This window comes from Pleuronectes platessa, chromosome 16 (assembly GCF_947347685.1).
Source record: "Pleuronectes platessa chromosome 16, fPlePla1.1, whole genome shotgun sequence".
NCBI classification, from domain to species: domain Eukaryota; kingdom Metazoa; phylum Chordata; class Actinopteri; order Pleuronectiformes; family Pleuronectidae; genus Pleuronectes; species Pleuronectes platessa.
Genome location: NC_070641.1, coordinates 21423746 through 21438101, shown reverse-complemented (window position 1 = coordinate 21438101; position 14356 = coordinate 21423746). Strand labels below are relative to the sequence as shown.

Genomic DNA, 14356 nt, shown 5'->3' with positions numbered 1-14356 from the left:
GTCAAAATGGGTGAACATTTTCAAGAATAGACACTTAAATAAAAATGGCCGACTTACTGTTTGGCTTAGAATATTGATCCAAGAGAGTTTTTTGTCCGTAATGAAATGACAAATGTCCCTACCGATTTCTATACATGCCAGTCAATAGTGGTGCCGGGGCTGCACTCTAGGTGGCACTATTCAACAATTTTGCCACGCCTTAAACCCATATGAATAAGAATTCTACACAAATGTAATTTGAAGGAGACTGAACAACGTAAACACTGAACTTACAGCAAATACAGACTGATACATCTGGGTTTTTTTTAATAATCGCAAGAATAATGTAAAGCTTCTTTCTGTGCGCAATTATCAAAGAGACCAAATAACATCAACTCAAAAATATACAAATAACATTGTGATGGAGCGGCCACGCACACACAATCACACACACACGTACACACAACCACACACACGCCAAACAAACATTTTCACGCTTCCTGTTACAGTTCCTAGTTGAACACTATCTAACCATCATCTACTCTGTTTAACTGTGGGGTGACCGAGGGTGCACACTCCTCAGCTCCGCATCAGGGTTACACACACACACACACACACACACACACACACACACACACACACACACACACACACACACACACACACACACACACACAGACAGTCACTTACCAGCGGTTTAAGGACGGCGCTTTCATCTCGCCGTCAGGGTAAAGTTAGAGGGAACAAACAGGGCACAACTTCCTGTTTGTTTAAAAAGTTTCCGGTTATGCTTTTTTAAAGATAATTAATAAGAGTTGTACTGTTTATGGTTGATACCTTTTTGTTTATAAAAGTAATTTGATTTGTTTAAAGATTAGTTTTTTTGTGACATGTAAAGACTTCATTGTAAACTTTTATTTTTGGTTCAAGCACTGGTTTTGCAGATGAATCTGTCTGAATTAGTAAATAAGCCCGGTGGGAGGGGCTAAGGGTTTATAAGGGCAGCTTCAAGCCCTTGACGGGGGAATCTGAATCTAATTACCGAGATGGTGACGTCAGATCTCAAGAGAGCATTAGACAAGAGTTTTTCCTGTCGGTTTGATTTAAAATGATTTTGTTAAGTGCTCAAACAAACACGTTACAGAAGCTGCAGTTTGCATCTATGTCTTTATTAATTTATAGACTTTGGCTGGATGCCATTTTAAATTAAACCCACCCAAAATCATCCATTTATGTCAACAAATGTAAATGTACACACACACCACTTGAGTAGATTTTTTTCTTTATGCTGCTTGAAAAGCATTTATTACATGTAAATCATATCAGGCATGAAAATACATCAATACGGTCATGTTTATATGAATCTCTAATATATACATTTGTTATTACAAGAGCTTAGAACTCAATATAAAATCAATTTTTATCAAGACAATATTGATGAATACAAATTTTCATTAGTTTCAGCCTCAACACATCCTCATCCCTGACACCCCCCCCCCCCCCCAATAATGCACACAACACAAGACATGTATTTTCAATTTAATTTCTTTTAATATAATCTTATTTACATTGTATTTTTTCATAAATGTTTAGTACATAGTAAGTTACAATACTCTTGCATCCATTACACAGTGAACTGAGAACCTAAAAAAAAGCAGATTGAAATGATGCTGCTTAACAGTCGTCACTCTTCAATCTACGACAGATCTCAATGTTTTCCACGTCACTCGCTCAACATTTAGGTTTTTTGATTTCATTCACTTCCAATGGAGAATTAATGACTGACTGTAAAGAGACTTTGTTCATTCATGGTGGTCTTTAGGAGGATGACTACTGACATTCAGGCTATTGACAGAAAGAGACGGGCAGAGAGAGATGTCCAGGCGAGAGACACAAAGAAAGTTGGTGAAATGGATGATGAAACATGTACGAAAGGCTGAGATTTTATTATACACGTCACATACAACCGAAGAATTCCTGAAGCTGACTCCTTCTTTCCGTCCTCCTGGCTCGTTTTTGAAAAAATATCCAGGTCACGCCCCCGGTCCTCTTGTGAACGTCAGTAGAGTTAGATTTTCAAATTAGGGCCGGGAAAAGTAAATCCCTTTCACTTCAATAAATGTAACATGGTATTTTACACACAAACAGTTTCCATACAATGTCAAAGAGTATTTCACCGCAATAAAATGGTTAAAAAATGTAACGAAATTCAATAAAACCCACTTTGTGGATTACTTGAATCACAAGTGAATTGACCCCTCAGCTCTGGTAGAGGGGCTGATGAAGAGATTAGTGTCGGCTCTTTGTAGAGCACATAGCAGCTTGGTCGGTAATCACTTAGTAATAAATAATAGAATATTAGAGTGGATCAGAGTGGTCGCAGATACAAACGGAAGAGACAAAAAGTTACCAAACAAGAGGAGCAGGCTCATTTGATCTTTTTTTTTTTCTTTACAGCGTAACTGGGTGCCATGCCTGACAAACACACACACACACACACACAGTCACTCAAACGCATTCACGCACACACACACCCACCCACCCAGGACAGTGGTTAAACATGAAGCATGAATATTAGTCGATCAATCAGCTTGTCAGACAGAAAAGACAATCGGTCTCCGCGTTGTTCTTCACACATCGAATTTCCACATATCTTGTTCGCAGGCTCGTATGTGATTGGTTGATTCTGTCCGGAGAGACTCAAGCGCGACTGTGGCGGTTAGACATTCTGATGGATGACATCATAGCTTGTTAAAACTGAAGGATAAAAATGCTTCTTCAAAACATTTGAAATTTTTAAAATACTTGTCCCCCCTCCTGCTGTGCGTCCTCCTTTTACCCCCAACAGTCCGGTGGTGAAGAGGCGGCAAGAGAATGTTCTTGTGATGCTTGGCTGCTCAGTATACGCTCCGTATACATCATATTCCGTTTGTGTGTGTGTATGCATATGTAAAATGTCAAATAGTCGTGTGCAAGCACAAGTGTAATTGTGTGTTTGTTGGTATTGGATTCATCACTCCACAGCGAAGCCGCAGGTCTCCTCCACAGCCGTCAGCAGTTTCTCGTAAAGTTTCTCATAAGACTCGTAGGGTGGGATGTCTATCCTGTTAAAACTGGACACAGAAAAGAGAGATGAGTCCCTCCAGGCCGAACACCAGTGTTGATCAAGAAGAGCATTTTGTCCTCTTAGGTTTCCTCACCATGTGTGGGCCTTGGGCAGGTTGTCTGTGTTGGCGTCTATCAAATGGATGGTAAAGAGCCTTGGTCCTGCAGAACCTGTAGAACCTTACACACATTCATTCTAGTTATCACTGCCCTACTCTGGAACATAGTGAATCACACTGCATTTAAGGTCCTGTTCAAACCTGCTGTTAATAACCATCCTGAGAAATGATTCACTTCCCTGTTGTATATGCAAGTAAATGCTTACATCATTCATGTTCACTAGGATCAAATGATGTTGTTTCAACAACGTCTGAGTTTACAGATGTGATGGATGAGTGTTTGTGTGAGTGTCAGTTATTGTGAAACTGTGAGGGTGGTCCCTCATATGTTGCCCAGGACACATTTGTGTTCACACAGCTAGAATGAAGCCACATGCGTCACAGACCTCCTCCTAATGTGGTCGGAGTGATCGGATCTCAAGACTCAGAGGAAACATGTGGTCATATGTGTACTTAGCTCTGACCACTTGTGATCAGATAGCTCAGGACTGACGTTAATCTCAGGTCTGAACGGGGACTGAAACAATAACCTTTCTCAATTAACTGATAACAGTGAAATTATCTATTTTAACTGGCCTGCATAAAAAACTGTATGTATAGTGTGTGTGTGGCGTTTGAGCCAGTGCCTGACCCACCCTGCAATGCCTTGAATCCCTGTAGCGGGACCCTGGTGGAGCCGGTGACGAACTGCAGCAGGCGTCCTCTCCTCTCCTCACTGAAGGCCTCCACCGCCTGCCAGAACCACCGAACCACATTGCTTTCACTTGTGCAATGCTTCAGCCGGGTGTTTGTCTTCCAGTCTGCAAGGTCGATCTTCCCCAATCCACCGATGATCAACTGGACGAGGGGAGCGGGAATGGATTCAAAAAGATGACTCAATATAAACACCATGCATTTAGACTTCATATTGGCCAAAATTAAACAAATAGGACTGAAATGACCGTTATGGCTCAATGATACAGAAGTTGAATTATTAAATCTTTCTCAGTCAGCACTTTTACCTCAAGCTCTTTGTGGTCGAACGGTTTGAGGAGGTGTTGGGGGATGAGTTCACTGAATCCCTTCTGTAGAGCCAGAAACTGGGCTTCGATTCCTCGCATGAACCTCCAGTTCACGTAAAGTCTGAAAAACACAAACACAGGTGATGTGAGCCAAGTAAAAATTGCATTATTAAAACCAGCAAAACCATTTGGCATTATAGCTCCTATACTGCTTATGCTGTATCTGGGGAAACACTTTAGATAAGAACTTCATAAAGATGGAACATTTCTCACCTGACATATTCTTTCTTGTTGTCCTCTGTGACTGGGATATTCCGCCCATTTGGTTTGAGTTCATGTTGCGAAAACTTCCCAAAGGCGTTGTGCTCCACGCAGAATGTGTGGTCGAGGACCGAAGTGATGTCGTTCTCTCTGCGTTGGGAGTAGAAGAGTAAATTTCAGTGAAAGAGAAGATCCACCATGTCCAGAAGGGGACAGTGCACGACCACCAAGAGACGTATTTATAATAAAAAGAGCTTTCTGCTGTCAGATTGACTTGAATTTGATTTATCATGTCAGAGGGATTTGACTTGTGCAGGTTAATGTTCTCACAATATCCAGACGAGACTCTTGTGCAACTCCGGGTCGGTGGTCTCCAGGTCGTTGAGCTGGATGGGTTTACCCAGCAGCTGTTTGTAGAAGGGCAGCGTGAAACTCCCGTTGATGTAGTGACCGTGGAAAACTGCAAGGCCCATCACACGACCCACAAAGTGGAAATATGACAAGTGGTCCTGAAAGTAGGCAACACAAAGACACACAGTCAGAGTCGGAGAGAGGCCTCTTATATAGCCCAGCCATGAAGGGCTTTATGTGTTTGTGTGAACTCACGGGGTTGATGGAGGAGTCGGGGTTGATTTGTAGCGTATAGATATTGTCTGTTGAGTATTGGAACAGGCCGTAGTATGGGTTCAACATTTCATGACAAAGCAGGTACAGCCACTCCCTATAGAAAACCAGCACATGGTTAACAAATGTTCAAAAGTTACAGAGTTTGGTAAATAAAGGATTTACAGGAAACAAAAAGTTACAAAAGTGTTGTGAGAAAGTTGTCAGGTCTGTGGAAGCTTAATGAAGTGAGTGGAAATCATCTCTGACTGAGTTCAACAGATGAAAACTATTGTACATGCCTGACAATTCAAGACAAACCAGGGAAACCTGCTCAGCCACATAATTATTAATACGAGCTGACACTGAAGAGGCGCAATACAAAAATAGTTATATCAATATTGTGAGTACTAGCCAGGGAGTCAGAGCTCCCAAGAAAAGTTGTATTCATATCATGACCAGCTCTGGCTGAGACAAGAAAAAAAAAAGAAATTTGACTTATTTGCTTTGTATTTGATTTCCTTCTTTACTGATTTAATCTGGATCATATATTTAGTTTGGATATATAAATGGTGCTCAAGGACGGGACGATGAATTACCTGGCCACCCCACCGTAGTCCAGACCCTCCTCTCCCCTGAACTTCACCATGAGACGCTTCTTTAGGTCTTTGGGCCTCATCTTCATTATTTGCCGATATGACTCCTGCAGCAACACACACATCATAAATATATACATATATATGATCAGATACTCATTATCACAGTGATACACAGCACAGGTCTTTAGCTCAGTGAGGTTCTATTCAACGTCTTATTAATAGGAACAACCGGTGCCGCTTTTGTTTCTACAGAGAGATGACACTGAAACAATGGTTTGCTGTGACTGGTGTAGAAGTCAGGAGGAGTGTGGCTGTATAAATAAAAACGTTCCCATTTGTACAACTGTTGTGTATTATTTGATTGTGTGTTGTGTTGATGTGTGTATCTTGGAGATGTTGTGATTTATTTTACAACCTCTTCATTTCGTTAGTTCCTGGTTGCACCCACCTCAAAGATCTCCTCTCGGGACACCTCTATACGACAGTGTCCCGCTTGTGGCTGCTGCAAAGACAGCTCGTGCCGGAGCAGCTTCAGCTTATGGACCAAGTCTCTCTCGTAGCGCGCTGCCACGTCTCCATCTCCTCCTCCACTGACGCCCCCTACTCCACCACCGCCTCCATCCTCGCCCCCCACATCCATCTGGGGGGTTTGGGAGGATTCCTTTGCTTGGGATTGCTGGCTGAAAGTGTGGAGAAGCAGAAGAAGACAGGGGGGAAGAGACAACATGAAGAGAAGAAGAGAGGGGTTGAAAGAAAGACAGGAAAAAGCATTTAATACTGTGCGTTCACTTTGAGTAGCTTAATCTAGTGCAAGTCTGCATTTCTGTAAATCCCACTGTGGTGCCGAAACATGGCTGATGACTGTTAGTGGGTCATGTTCATAACCAGTCTGAGTTCAGCATTATAGCAGCAACAGATTAAGTCAGGAAACCACTAACGCCGTTTTCAGACGTTAACTCCGTGTGAGAATGTCTGGTAATGGGGTCCCAACTTTCTCAGGAGTTTGCCTTTCACATATGAAGAACGAAGCAGGAGATGCTGTGTTCAGATGCTTTCTGTTTACGGCACATCTTTCCAAGTTGATATCTTTTTCAAAACAGAGATATTTGTTTTCTATAACTTTTTTCTCAGTTTTCTGTCCGTTGCATGTTAGAAACACTCGTTGGCGGTGAATCCTCGGAAGAATCTCCTCGGTAATTCTCACATGGACATTATATAGTATTTTCACTAAGGGGCTTGTTAAAGATGTCCACAGCTATTGACCTGGACATATGCATTCTCACACACACACCCTCTGGATAATCTCAGGAGAACAAGTTTTTAAGTGCATTCCTGTACCTGATGATGGTGTGTAGGCGTGGATCTGTGAACTGTGTGGTTCTGTTGTTGTGGTCCACAAAGTAGATCCGACCGGACACCGTGCTTCGGACCTCCCAGCCCACCGGCAACGGACCAAGCTCCTCACAGCTCACACTGGCCAGGTCCCTGCAGCAGAGACAACAGGTCTTTAGCTCTTATGATCCTACACACTTCATGTTCTCAACTCATCGTACTGACGCAGGAAGCCCAAGGAAATAACCTGAGAGATTTTCTTTTAAACTATTGGTGCGATTAGTGGAGCAGCGATGCACAAAGTGATGCCACCATGAAAGCGAGGACACTTTCATACATTTCTGAATCCTTGCCTTGACTGGAACAATTCCTAGTCATTAAAATAGAATGATAATTTAAGTTTTATGGCATTTCAAAGATGCAGGTGTATAAACAGAAAACATTAGTATCCTCTGTTGCTGAAATAACCTAGTTCCTTAGCAGTCTCGTTTCAGGGTAAGCTTGGACTAGTCCCAAGTGAAGGGGGGAGTGATCGTACCGTGGTATCCGAGGGTCGTGCCAGGTACTGACACCTGTCTGTGTGTGTAGGAAATACACCTGGCCCTGCACCGTTGTTCGCTGCTCTGTTTGATTAAGAAAAACAAAGATGTTACGTGACTTTATAAAGTCGACATGAGAGATTTCATTCAGATAAACATCAAGAGTTGTTCAGGGAAGTGTTGGACGGACCATATCCTTCTGGTAGATCTGGCGGCTGGTGCCCGTGAGGTCTGTTCTGAGGGGTGTGGCCGTGGCCTCTGGAGTCCTGCCCTCTGATTCGCTGGGTTTGAAGACGGCCCTCCTGACTGGGTGAGTCAAGCCGGCAGTTCCCACCCCCTGCCGCACCAGTGGGGTCAGAGTAGGGCAGCGGTTCTTCACTGAAACATCCCTCAAACACAGGCCTAAACATACAAAAACAAACACACAGTTTCATGGTTAAACAAGATGCTATCATTTCAGGAAATAGAGTTTGATCCACCAAAGAAATATCAAGTATTTTGTTTTTCACAGTTAAATCTTTCAAGTCAGAAACCGAGATATTCAATAATCTATGAAACATGTTTTAACATTTAGTAATCGTTTGTGATAATGTGACTACATGACTTTGGCGGCGTTACTTCCAGTGACACACTCACCCATCATTTTCCAACAGTCCTCTGCAGTCCACCACAGGGCCTCCGCTGCCGATGCGGTCTCGTGTCTGTAAACTCACTGGAAACAAGAAGGGCTCAGAGTGAAGACAGGCGGCACGTTTCAGAGTGAGATTAAAGTGACAAAAAGATCTGTGTATTCATCCTTACCAACAATCTGCCCCCGCACCGCGTCGCTGTCCGAGGGGTTGAGCTTACATAGATCTAAACGCTGGTCTGGAAAGAGAAGGTGAGGGAAATACAATCAGTTAATTCCACACCTGAAAATAAACAATCTCACAGACCTGATCCTTGAGTGTCTATGAATTTATATTTCTGTAAAAAGAACGTATACTTACAGCCTGTGTCTTTTAGCCTGCTGATGGCATTAGAAAGAAGTCGTATGCAGCCAAGGAAGCCCGCCCCCTGTCGTTTATGGATCTTTTTGTGGTTCCATATGCTGATGGTGATGGAGTCTGTCTTTCCAATGTAGCTGAAAGAGAAACATCACCACGATCTAATGTCTTCACTTTGAAAGCAAACAGTGAATCAATAACAGGGTGCATTTAATAAGTGAGCACACAATTAATATTGATTTAAAGTACGACTACACTTCATTGTATTTAACATCTCAAAGACAATCAGCATCATCCAGAGCTCTAGTAAGTGAGAGTGGCGCAGGAGACTCACAGGTCATAGTGCTGATTCCATTTGGGATCCAGTGTGCTCTTGACTGTGTCTGTCGAGTGGCATTGACCTGATCCATCCACCACAACTTTGGCAAATGGATCTGGCAAACCTGCAGGCACATAATCCAGTTGTTTGCACACACATAATAAACTCACAAAGAAGATAGTAAGAGTGTAGCATGCAACACGCTTCACAACAAAGTAAAAATCTCCTTCACTGCACACATTCAGGTAACGGTATGATTCTTTTCTGCATCTTGTCATCTGTTTTGCCAATAATGTCATTTTTAAGTGAGGCTGCAGTCCACTCAGGCAGGCCAGATGAACTTGTTATGATGGTGCTATCACAGGTCAACACTGCTCCTCCCTGCTGTGCGGGAACGATGGGAATGCGTAGTAGGATCACAGCGCACAGCAAGTGAGCCGCAGCAAAGCCAATTTATGCAGAGTTGCTTTAAACGGCACAAACGGCTCCTTAATGACACACATAATCATCATCACCACCAATCACCACACTGTCGGATTCACACACACAATGGAGGTACTTACGAAAGAAGTCTTTCTTCGCGAGGTTCTTGGCACATAATACTGCAAAACAAAAAAATCATTATGAGCAAAATGCCACAGACACAAATATGTAAATGATCTCCGTGTGTGTAGGCTGCTGCAAATGGATGCTGCTGCAGATAAAAATCATCCGAGGAGGAACAATGTTGGACAGGATAATATATGAATGCCAGGGGATGGTAATGAGCAGGAAAACTTATGTGACATGCAGACAGAGGGAGACGTAAAGTATAGGCTAGTGTCAGGACCATGGCGCACACACGCACACGCCGCCCACAGTGAGAGTGGCAGAATGCCTTCTCTGCCACATCATCTTTGTGGATTCAGAGAGCAGCTCTGATCTGACCAAGACAATGTGAATTTATAAGTCCATGCTAAGTATTTAGTTTACTGCGTGTGTGGGCGAGTGTTTTTGTTTGACAGACAGTCTGTGTGGTGCCACAGCTGGCATATGTCACTCTCGGTTAAATCTGCTGCAACAGACAACTGAACCACATGAAGCCAATTTTTAGAAACACACTCATGTCCAGTCTGTCACAATAGGACTTGATTATAGGGCAGTGTGGACGAAAACAAGCTGCTTGTGTGTATTCAGGGGCTGATGTAATGACCTCAAAGTGACTGAAACAAAAAACATTTAAGCTATGGTTATATTAACACTCCAGGTCAGAATGGGAAATTCAGTGTCTTTTCCATTTAAGCCCATTATTGTAAACTCCATTTGGTCGCAGGTAAGCTTGAACATGATCAGAAAGAGATGCACCACCCAGAAAACCCCCAAATATTAGTACTTTATAAGAAAGCCATGATACAACAGGTTTTAAGTATTTTTAGGAAACAGCCTACAAGGAGTAACACTCCATCTGGATCCAAACTCTTAATACCAATCTCATCGTTTCTTAAGAAACTGTGAAACCTCTTTGAATAACACAGATGTAACCAACGACGTGCAGCCAACCACTACCAAACCTTCCTCCTCCACTAAAGAGGCAATTTCCTTCGAGTGCATGTGGTTCTTTCTGCGGAATAGACACTGATTCTTTCAGAATCTATTCAAAGTCCTGATACTTATTACGATGTGGAGCCGATGTGACAAAAGATTAAGCATTTCCATAGTTATACAACCTGTACTAAAAGTATAACTTCAAAATATGCTCCACGTTCGCGTCTTGGCTCAAAAGAACAAAAGCAATTTATGATTGACATCACCTTAACCTCTTATCACTGCTTTGAAATCGATTTACGATCTGACATGATTTGGTTTGGCCCAGACATCTATCTAGGAAGTTAGTTAGTCAGCCGGTGGTTAAGGATGTGGTGACTGTGGTGGCGTAGATGTGTCTAGTGCAGGCCCATCTATTTCCTGTGATTAACGCGTGGAGAATGGCTGCAGGATATCCTTCCCTCTTCCTCATCATTCCCTTTGATTCCACCTCCTCTTCATCCTCCCCCTGACTCATACATTCCACGGCGAAACCTCATCTTTTCTACGCAGACACAATGAAAGAAACCCAGCGACAGGGGGAGAGAATCAAGTTTCTAGTTAGCCCCAGCCTCCTCTTCCTGATGAGCAGGAGAGGACTTTCTCTGTCACTGTCACTCCTGCGCTCTCCTCCCCTCTCATCCTCCAATCTCCTGCCAGAGACAAAGACACCCCTACTTTCACCCTATCTCTCTTTCTTTCTGCCTCTTGACCAGCTCTTCTGTGTTACTGAATGTGTGACAGGCCCTTTCACTGCATCTCAGGAAATTCCTCTTTCTGCCAAGGTCAGGGCTGGTGAAGACACAAACAGCCACAGTTCAGCTGGTTCTCAGTTTTTCCCCCAATTCTGCAGTCTTCTTTTAATGCCATTTTTTTGTCCTCTTTAAAAAAAGAAAGAAGTGAGAGCTGGGGAGAGGCCGTGCGGGGGACAAATTCTATTCATCCAATCTTGAGTGAAAAAGCAGAAGCATTTTAAGGGAGATGATGAAAAACGGAGCTCATTCTGTACCAGGTGAGCAGCTCCTCAAGGAATTTTAAGACAACACGTTTGTAGCACAATTAACCATCTCACAAATATCTCAAGGGTTTGATCTACTGCTCACCGCTTGCAGCTTAACTTCTTACAACTTTAGATATTTTCCCAGGTAGATGACAAGAACCCCAGAAGTTTAGAAGTTGATTAAAACTTCTTAAATCAGATAATAGTCAAGTACTTTGATAAAAAATAGATATAAAAAAACTTTATGAGCGCTAAAATCCTTATGGATCTGACTAGACGTCTTGAAATGCAGTTTACAAGTGAAGTAAACGGACCTGTGTAATATCACTTTCTGTCTAACCATCATTCTTTTGCCCCGTTTCTCTTAAGTTATTCCTCATTGTCCCACTTCTCTGCCCTCTTTCCAGTTTTCCCTCTCTCCCTCTCCCTCCCTGCTGTCCTGACAGTGCCCTGTGCTGGCGCCTGGACAAGTCGGCGTTCAATCCGACTAACGGGCACAAAAACCTCAAGCAGCACGTGTTGCTTCCATGAGAAAAATTAACATAATCCGGCTGAATCACTGATTCTTTCTTTCATTCATTCATGCAAGTGCATTTCTCACAAGAAAGCCCATTTAGTTCAAAACAGAAAGACACTTATTCCCCATCTTTGTTTTTTGTATCTTGCATGGTTGTGATCATGTATCTACATAAATAAATCAGGGCAGAAGAATCTGAACATTTGTCTCCTTAATGTCAGCATTAAGGTTCAATAAATCCTGCCAGGATCAGAGTATCAGCAATTGTTTCCTTGAAACGTCTACTGTTCTTCCTCATCTCACAAGAACACATTAGATACAGATATATTTTTACACACAACTTGCGCCTCCTTTTATGTTTTTTCAGCTCATATCCAAGAACTGATGCCGGAAACAGAGAGACACAACAATCACCTCTTAGTTGACGAAAACACGTCTATACAAACACAAACCAATCTCTTAAACGTGAACCAATGTCAAACTTGCCTGGTCTGTTGTCTGAGCCCCTGCCACAGACACAGGCTTTTCCGATGTAGGCCAAACAACCCCTCTCTCTGACAGACTAAACAGAGCACCGGCTAGCCAGGCAGCATTGCACTTCCATTGGCTCACCACACATTCCTTGCCCAATTAGAATTCCACTCATACCTATGGGGGCGGGACACACAGTCACAGGCAATAACTCCCGTTTGAATCCAAGCTGAAATAATGATTCATAACCCAAACATACCAACAACATACTATTCTCATTGTCAAGTCAATGTGCTGAGTACTTTCTTGATTGATGGTTTGCTCTACTTAATGTGATTTATAACAATAAATGTCACATTAATAATTCTTTTAAATTTAAAGACTGACTTTTGCTTCGGAGTGAAGGTTATGGCTTTAAAACTGACGCTCGGCAAAACTTTACAAATCTGAGGCCAATAAATTATGTGTTATACTTCCTCACTGTGCTTGCATTTGCATAAGCACTATATATATATATATATATTTACACATTATGTTTCTATCGATTGAATACATACTGTGATAATTGATATTGTTATAGTGCCCATGCCTTTGTGATATCTGCCAATTAAATGTAAACGGAAATGAGAGAATCAGAGTCTAATTTTATTCTATTTTATTTTGATTCTCTCGAAAGCAAGTCTCAGAAAATGAGGAACCGAGTAGAAAAACAACCAGATGGCCCTTTCAGCATCATTATTTTTGACAACACCTTCCTCCACAGATCTTTACAAACCAAACAAAGGCTCAAAATTGGGAGTTTTGCTCAGTTATTATGACCCAGGGGGGACCAGGCGGCTGCCCAGCGGCAGAGGGGTCATTACCATTTGAATGGAGGCCCCTGGATGCCCAGTGGGGTCACATTAGCTACAGTAAAAACCATTGTTCCAGCTGTGTGTGTGTGTGTGTGTCTGTGAGAGAGAGACTCCTATGTGTCCCGCAGAGGAGAGTCACACCAAACAACCCGCACAGAAATGTCCGAGTGAACACTGAACCCTGAGAGCCAACGTGTCCAGCCTCTCCGGGCACAGGACAAGTTCAGCGAGTCAGACATTCAGTGTGGCTGCAGCTGACACAGCAGCGAAATCAATACTCATAGCTAATCTAGGCTAGCATGTCACATCTTCCCGATAGATCGATTCCCGGAGAGGCTGCCGGTTCGCTCCCATCCTCGGTGCAGGGTTCGTGGCGGTCGGGTCAGACGCTGGTCCTCGGCTGGTGGTCAGTCTCCCCCCCACCCCCCAAAATATGGGTGTAACGCTAGCTAGCTGATTAGCGTTAGCGGTCAACGTTGACTACAGTGTTGGTGTTAGCTAGCGCAGGCTGGCTACGAGCTGAGAAGGGGGGTGGGGGGTGTTAGCATCGGGTAAAGTTTCTGGCTAAATCGTCGTTGTTTCCAGTGACCCGGTAAACAGCGGACTGGTCCGAGGTGTGAGCGGTAACCCCCGCAGGATAGACAGGCTGCTTCCCAGCTCTCGTTTCGGTTCTTTGGTTAGCATGTCGGCTAACAGGCTAGCACTTGTGCCTCTCACAAAAACCGGATGTTTGGGCTAAAGGCTGAGCCACACACACTCCGCGGCGGCTGGCTCCGCTTCGCTAGCCCCGGCACTTGTACGAGTGGCTCGCGAACAAACGGAAGCTCCAGTAGAAAAAAAAACACGCGCAACCAGCGGTTTTCCTGCGGTTTTCTCGTTACCTGTCAGTCGGATCTTAATGCTGGACCCGTTCCTCCTGGTCCCAGGATTCGACATCACTCCGGGGGGAGACGCCGATCGCACAAACTTCCCGTCGGAGCCGCGGGTCGAAACCGCGGTTTCACGTCTCAGCGGGGACCCGAGCAGCCGCGGGTCGGACTCATGCGCTGCGCCGTCGCTCTCCTCACGGACCAACACGTATTATTTCATGGCGAAGTCCTGAGCTCCG

At 43.6% G+C, this 14356-nt stretch overlaps 1 protein-coding gene across 2 annotated transcripts; it reads right to left on the bottom strand.

Annotated features, from left to right (window-relative positions):
• Positions 1 to 1508: 1508 nt before the first annotated feature.
• On the bottom strand, positions 1509 to 14305 carry smurf1 (SMAD specific E3 ubiquitin protein ligase 1). Of its 2 annotated transcripts, none has more exons than XM_053442890.1 (18): positions 14130 to 14305; positions 9407 to 9445; positions 8859 to 8967; positions 8528 to 8661; positions 8340 to 8405; positions 8175 to 8250; positions 7729 to 7940; positions 7538 to 7622; positions 7006 to 7152; positions 6116 to 6347; positions 5668 to 5771; positions 5072 to 5186; positions 4796 to 4974; positions 4478 to 4615; positions 4205 to 4325; positions 3839 to 4040; positions 3180 to 3264; positions 1509 to 3092 (listed from the first exon to the last, which is right to left on the bottom strand). In XM_053442890.1, the coding sequence occupies exons 1-18, from the start codon at positions 14182 to 14184 to the stop codon at positions 2993 to 2995; spliced, it is 2199 nt and encodes a 732-aa protein (XP_053298865.1). In that variant the 5' UTR covers positions 14185 to 14305; the 3' UTR covers positions 1509 to 2992. The 2 variants fall into 2 exon arrangements, with proteins under 2 accessions (XP_053298865.1, XP_053298866.1); XM_053442891.1 differs by having other exon boundaries at positions 3180 to 3255.
• Positions 14306 to 14356: the final 51 nt, after the last annotated feature.

Excerpts from the sequence above, each read along its gene's own strand:
- smurf1 (XM_053442890.1), bottom strand. The coding sequence starts at position 14,184 with ATGTCGAATCCTGGGACCAGGAGGAACGGGTCCAGCATTAAGATCCGA. Across the intron at positions 5,772-6,115 it reads CCCGAGAGGAGATCTTTGAG|GAGTCATATCGGCAAATAAT; the intron begins GTGGGTGCAACC and ends GTGTTGCTGCAG. Across the intron at positions 5,187-5,667 it reads GACTACGGTGGGGTGGCCAG|GGAGTGGCTGTACCTGCTTT; the intron begins GTAATTCATCGT and ends GGTTTTCTATAG.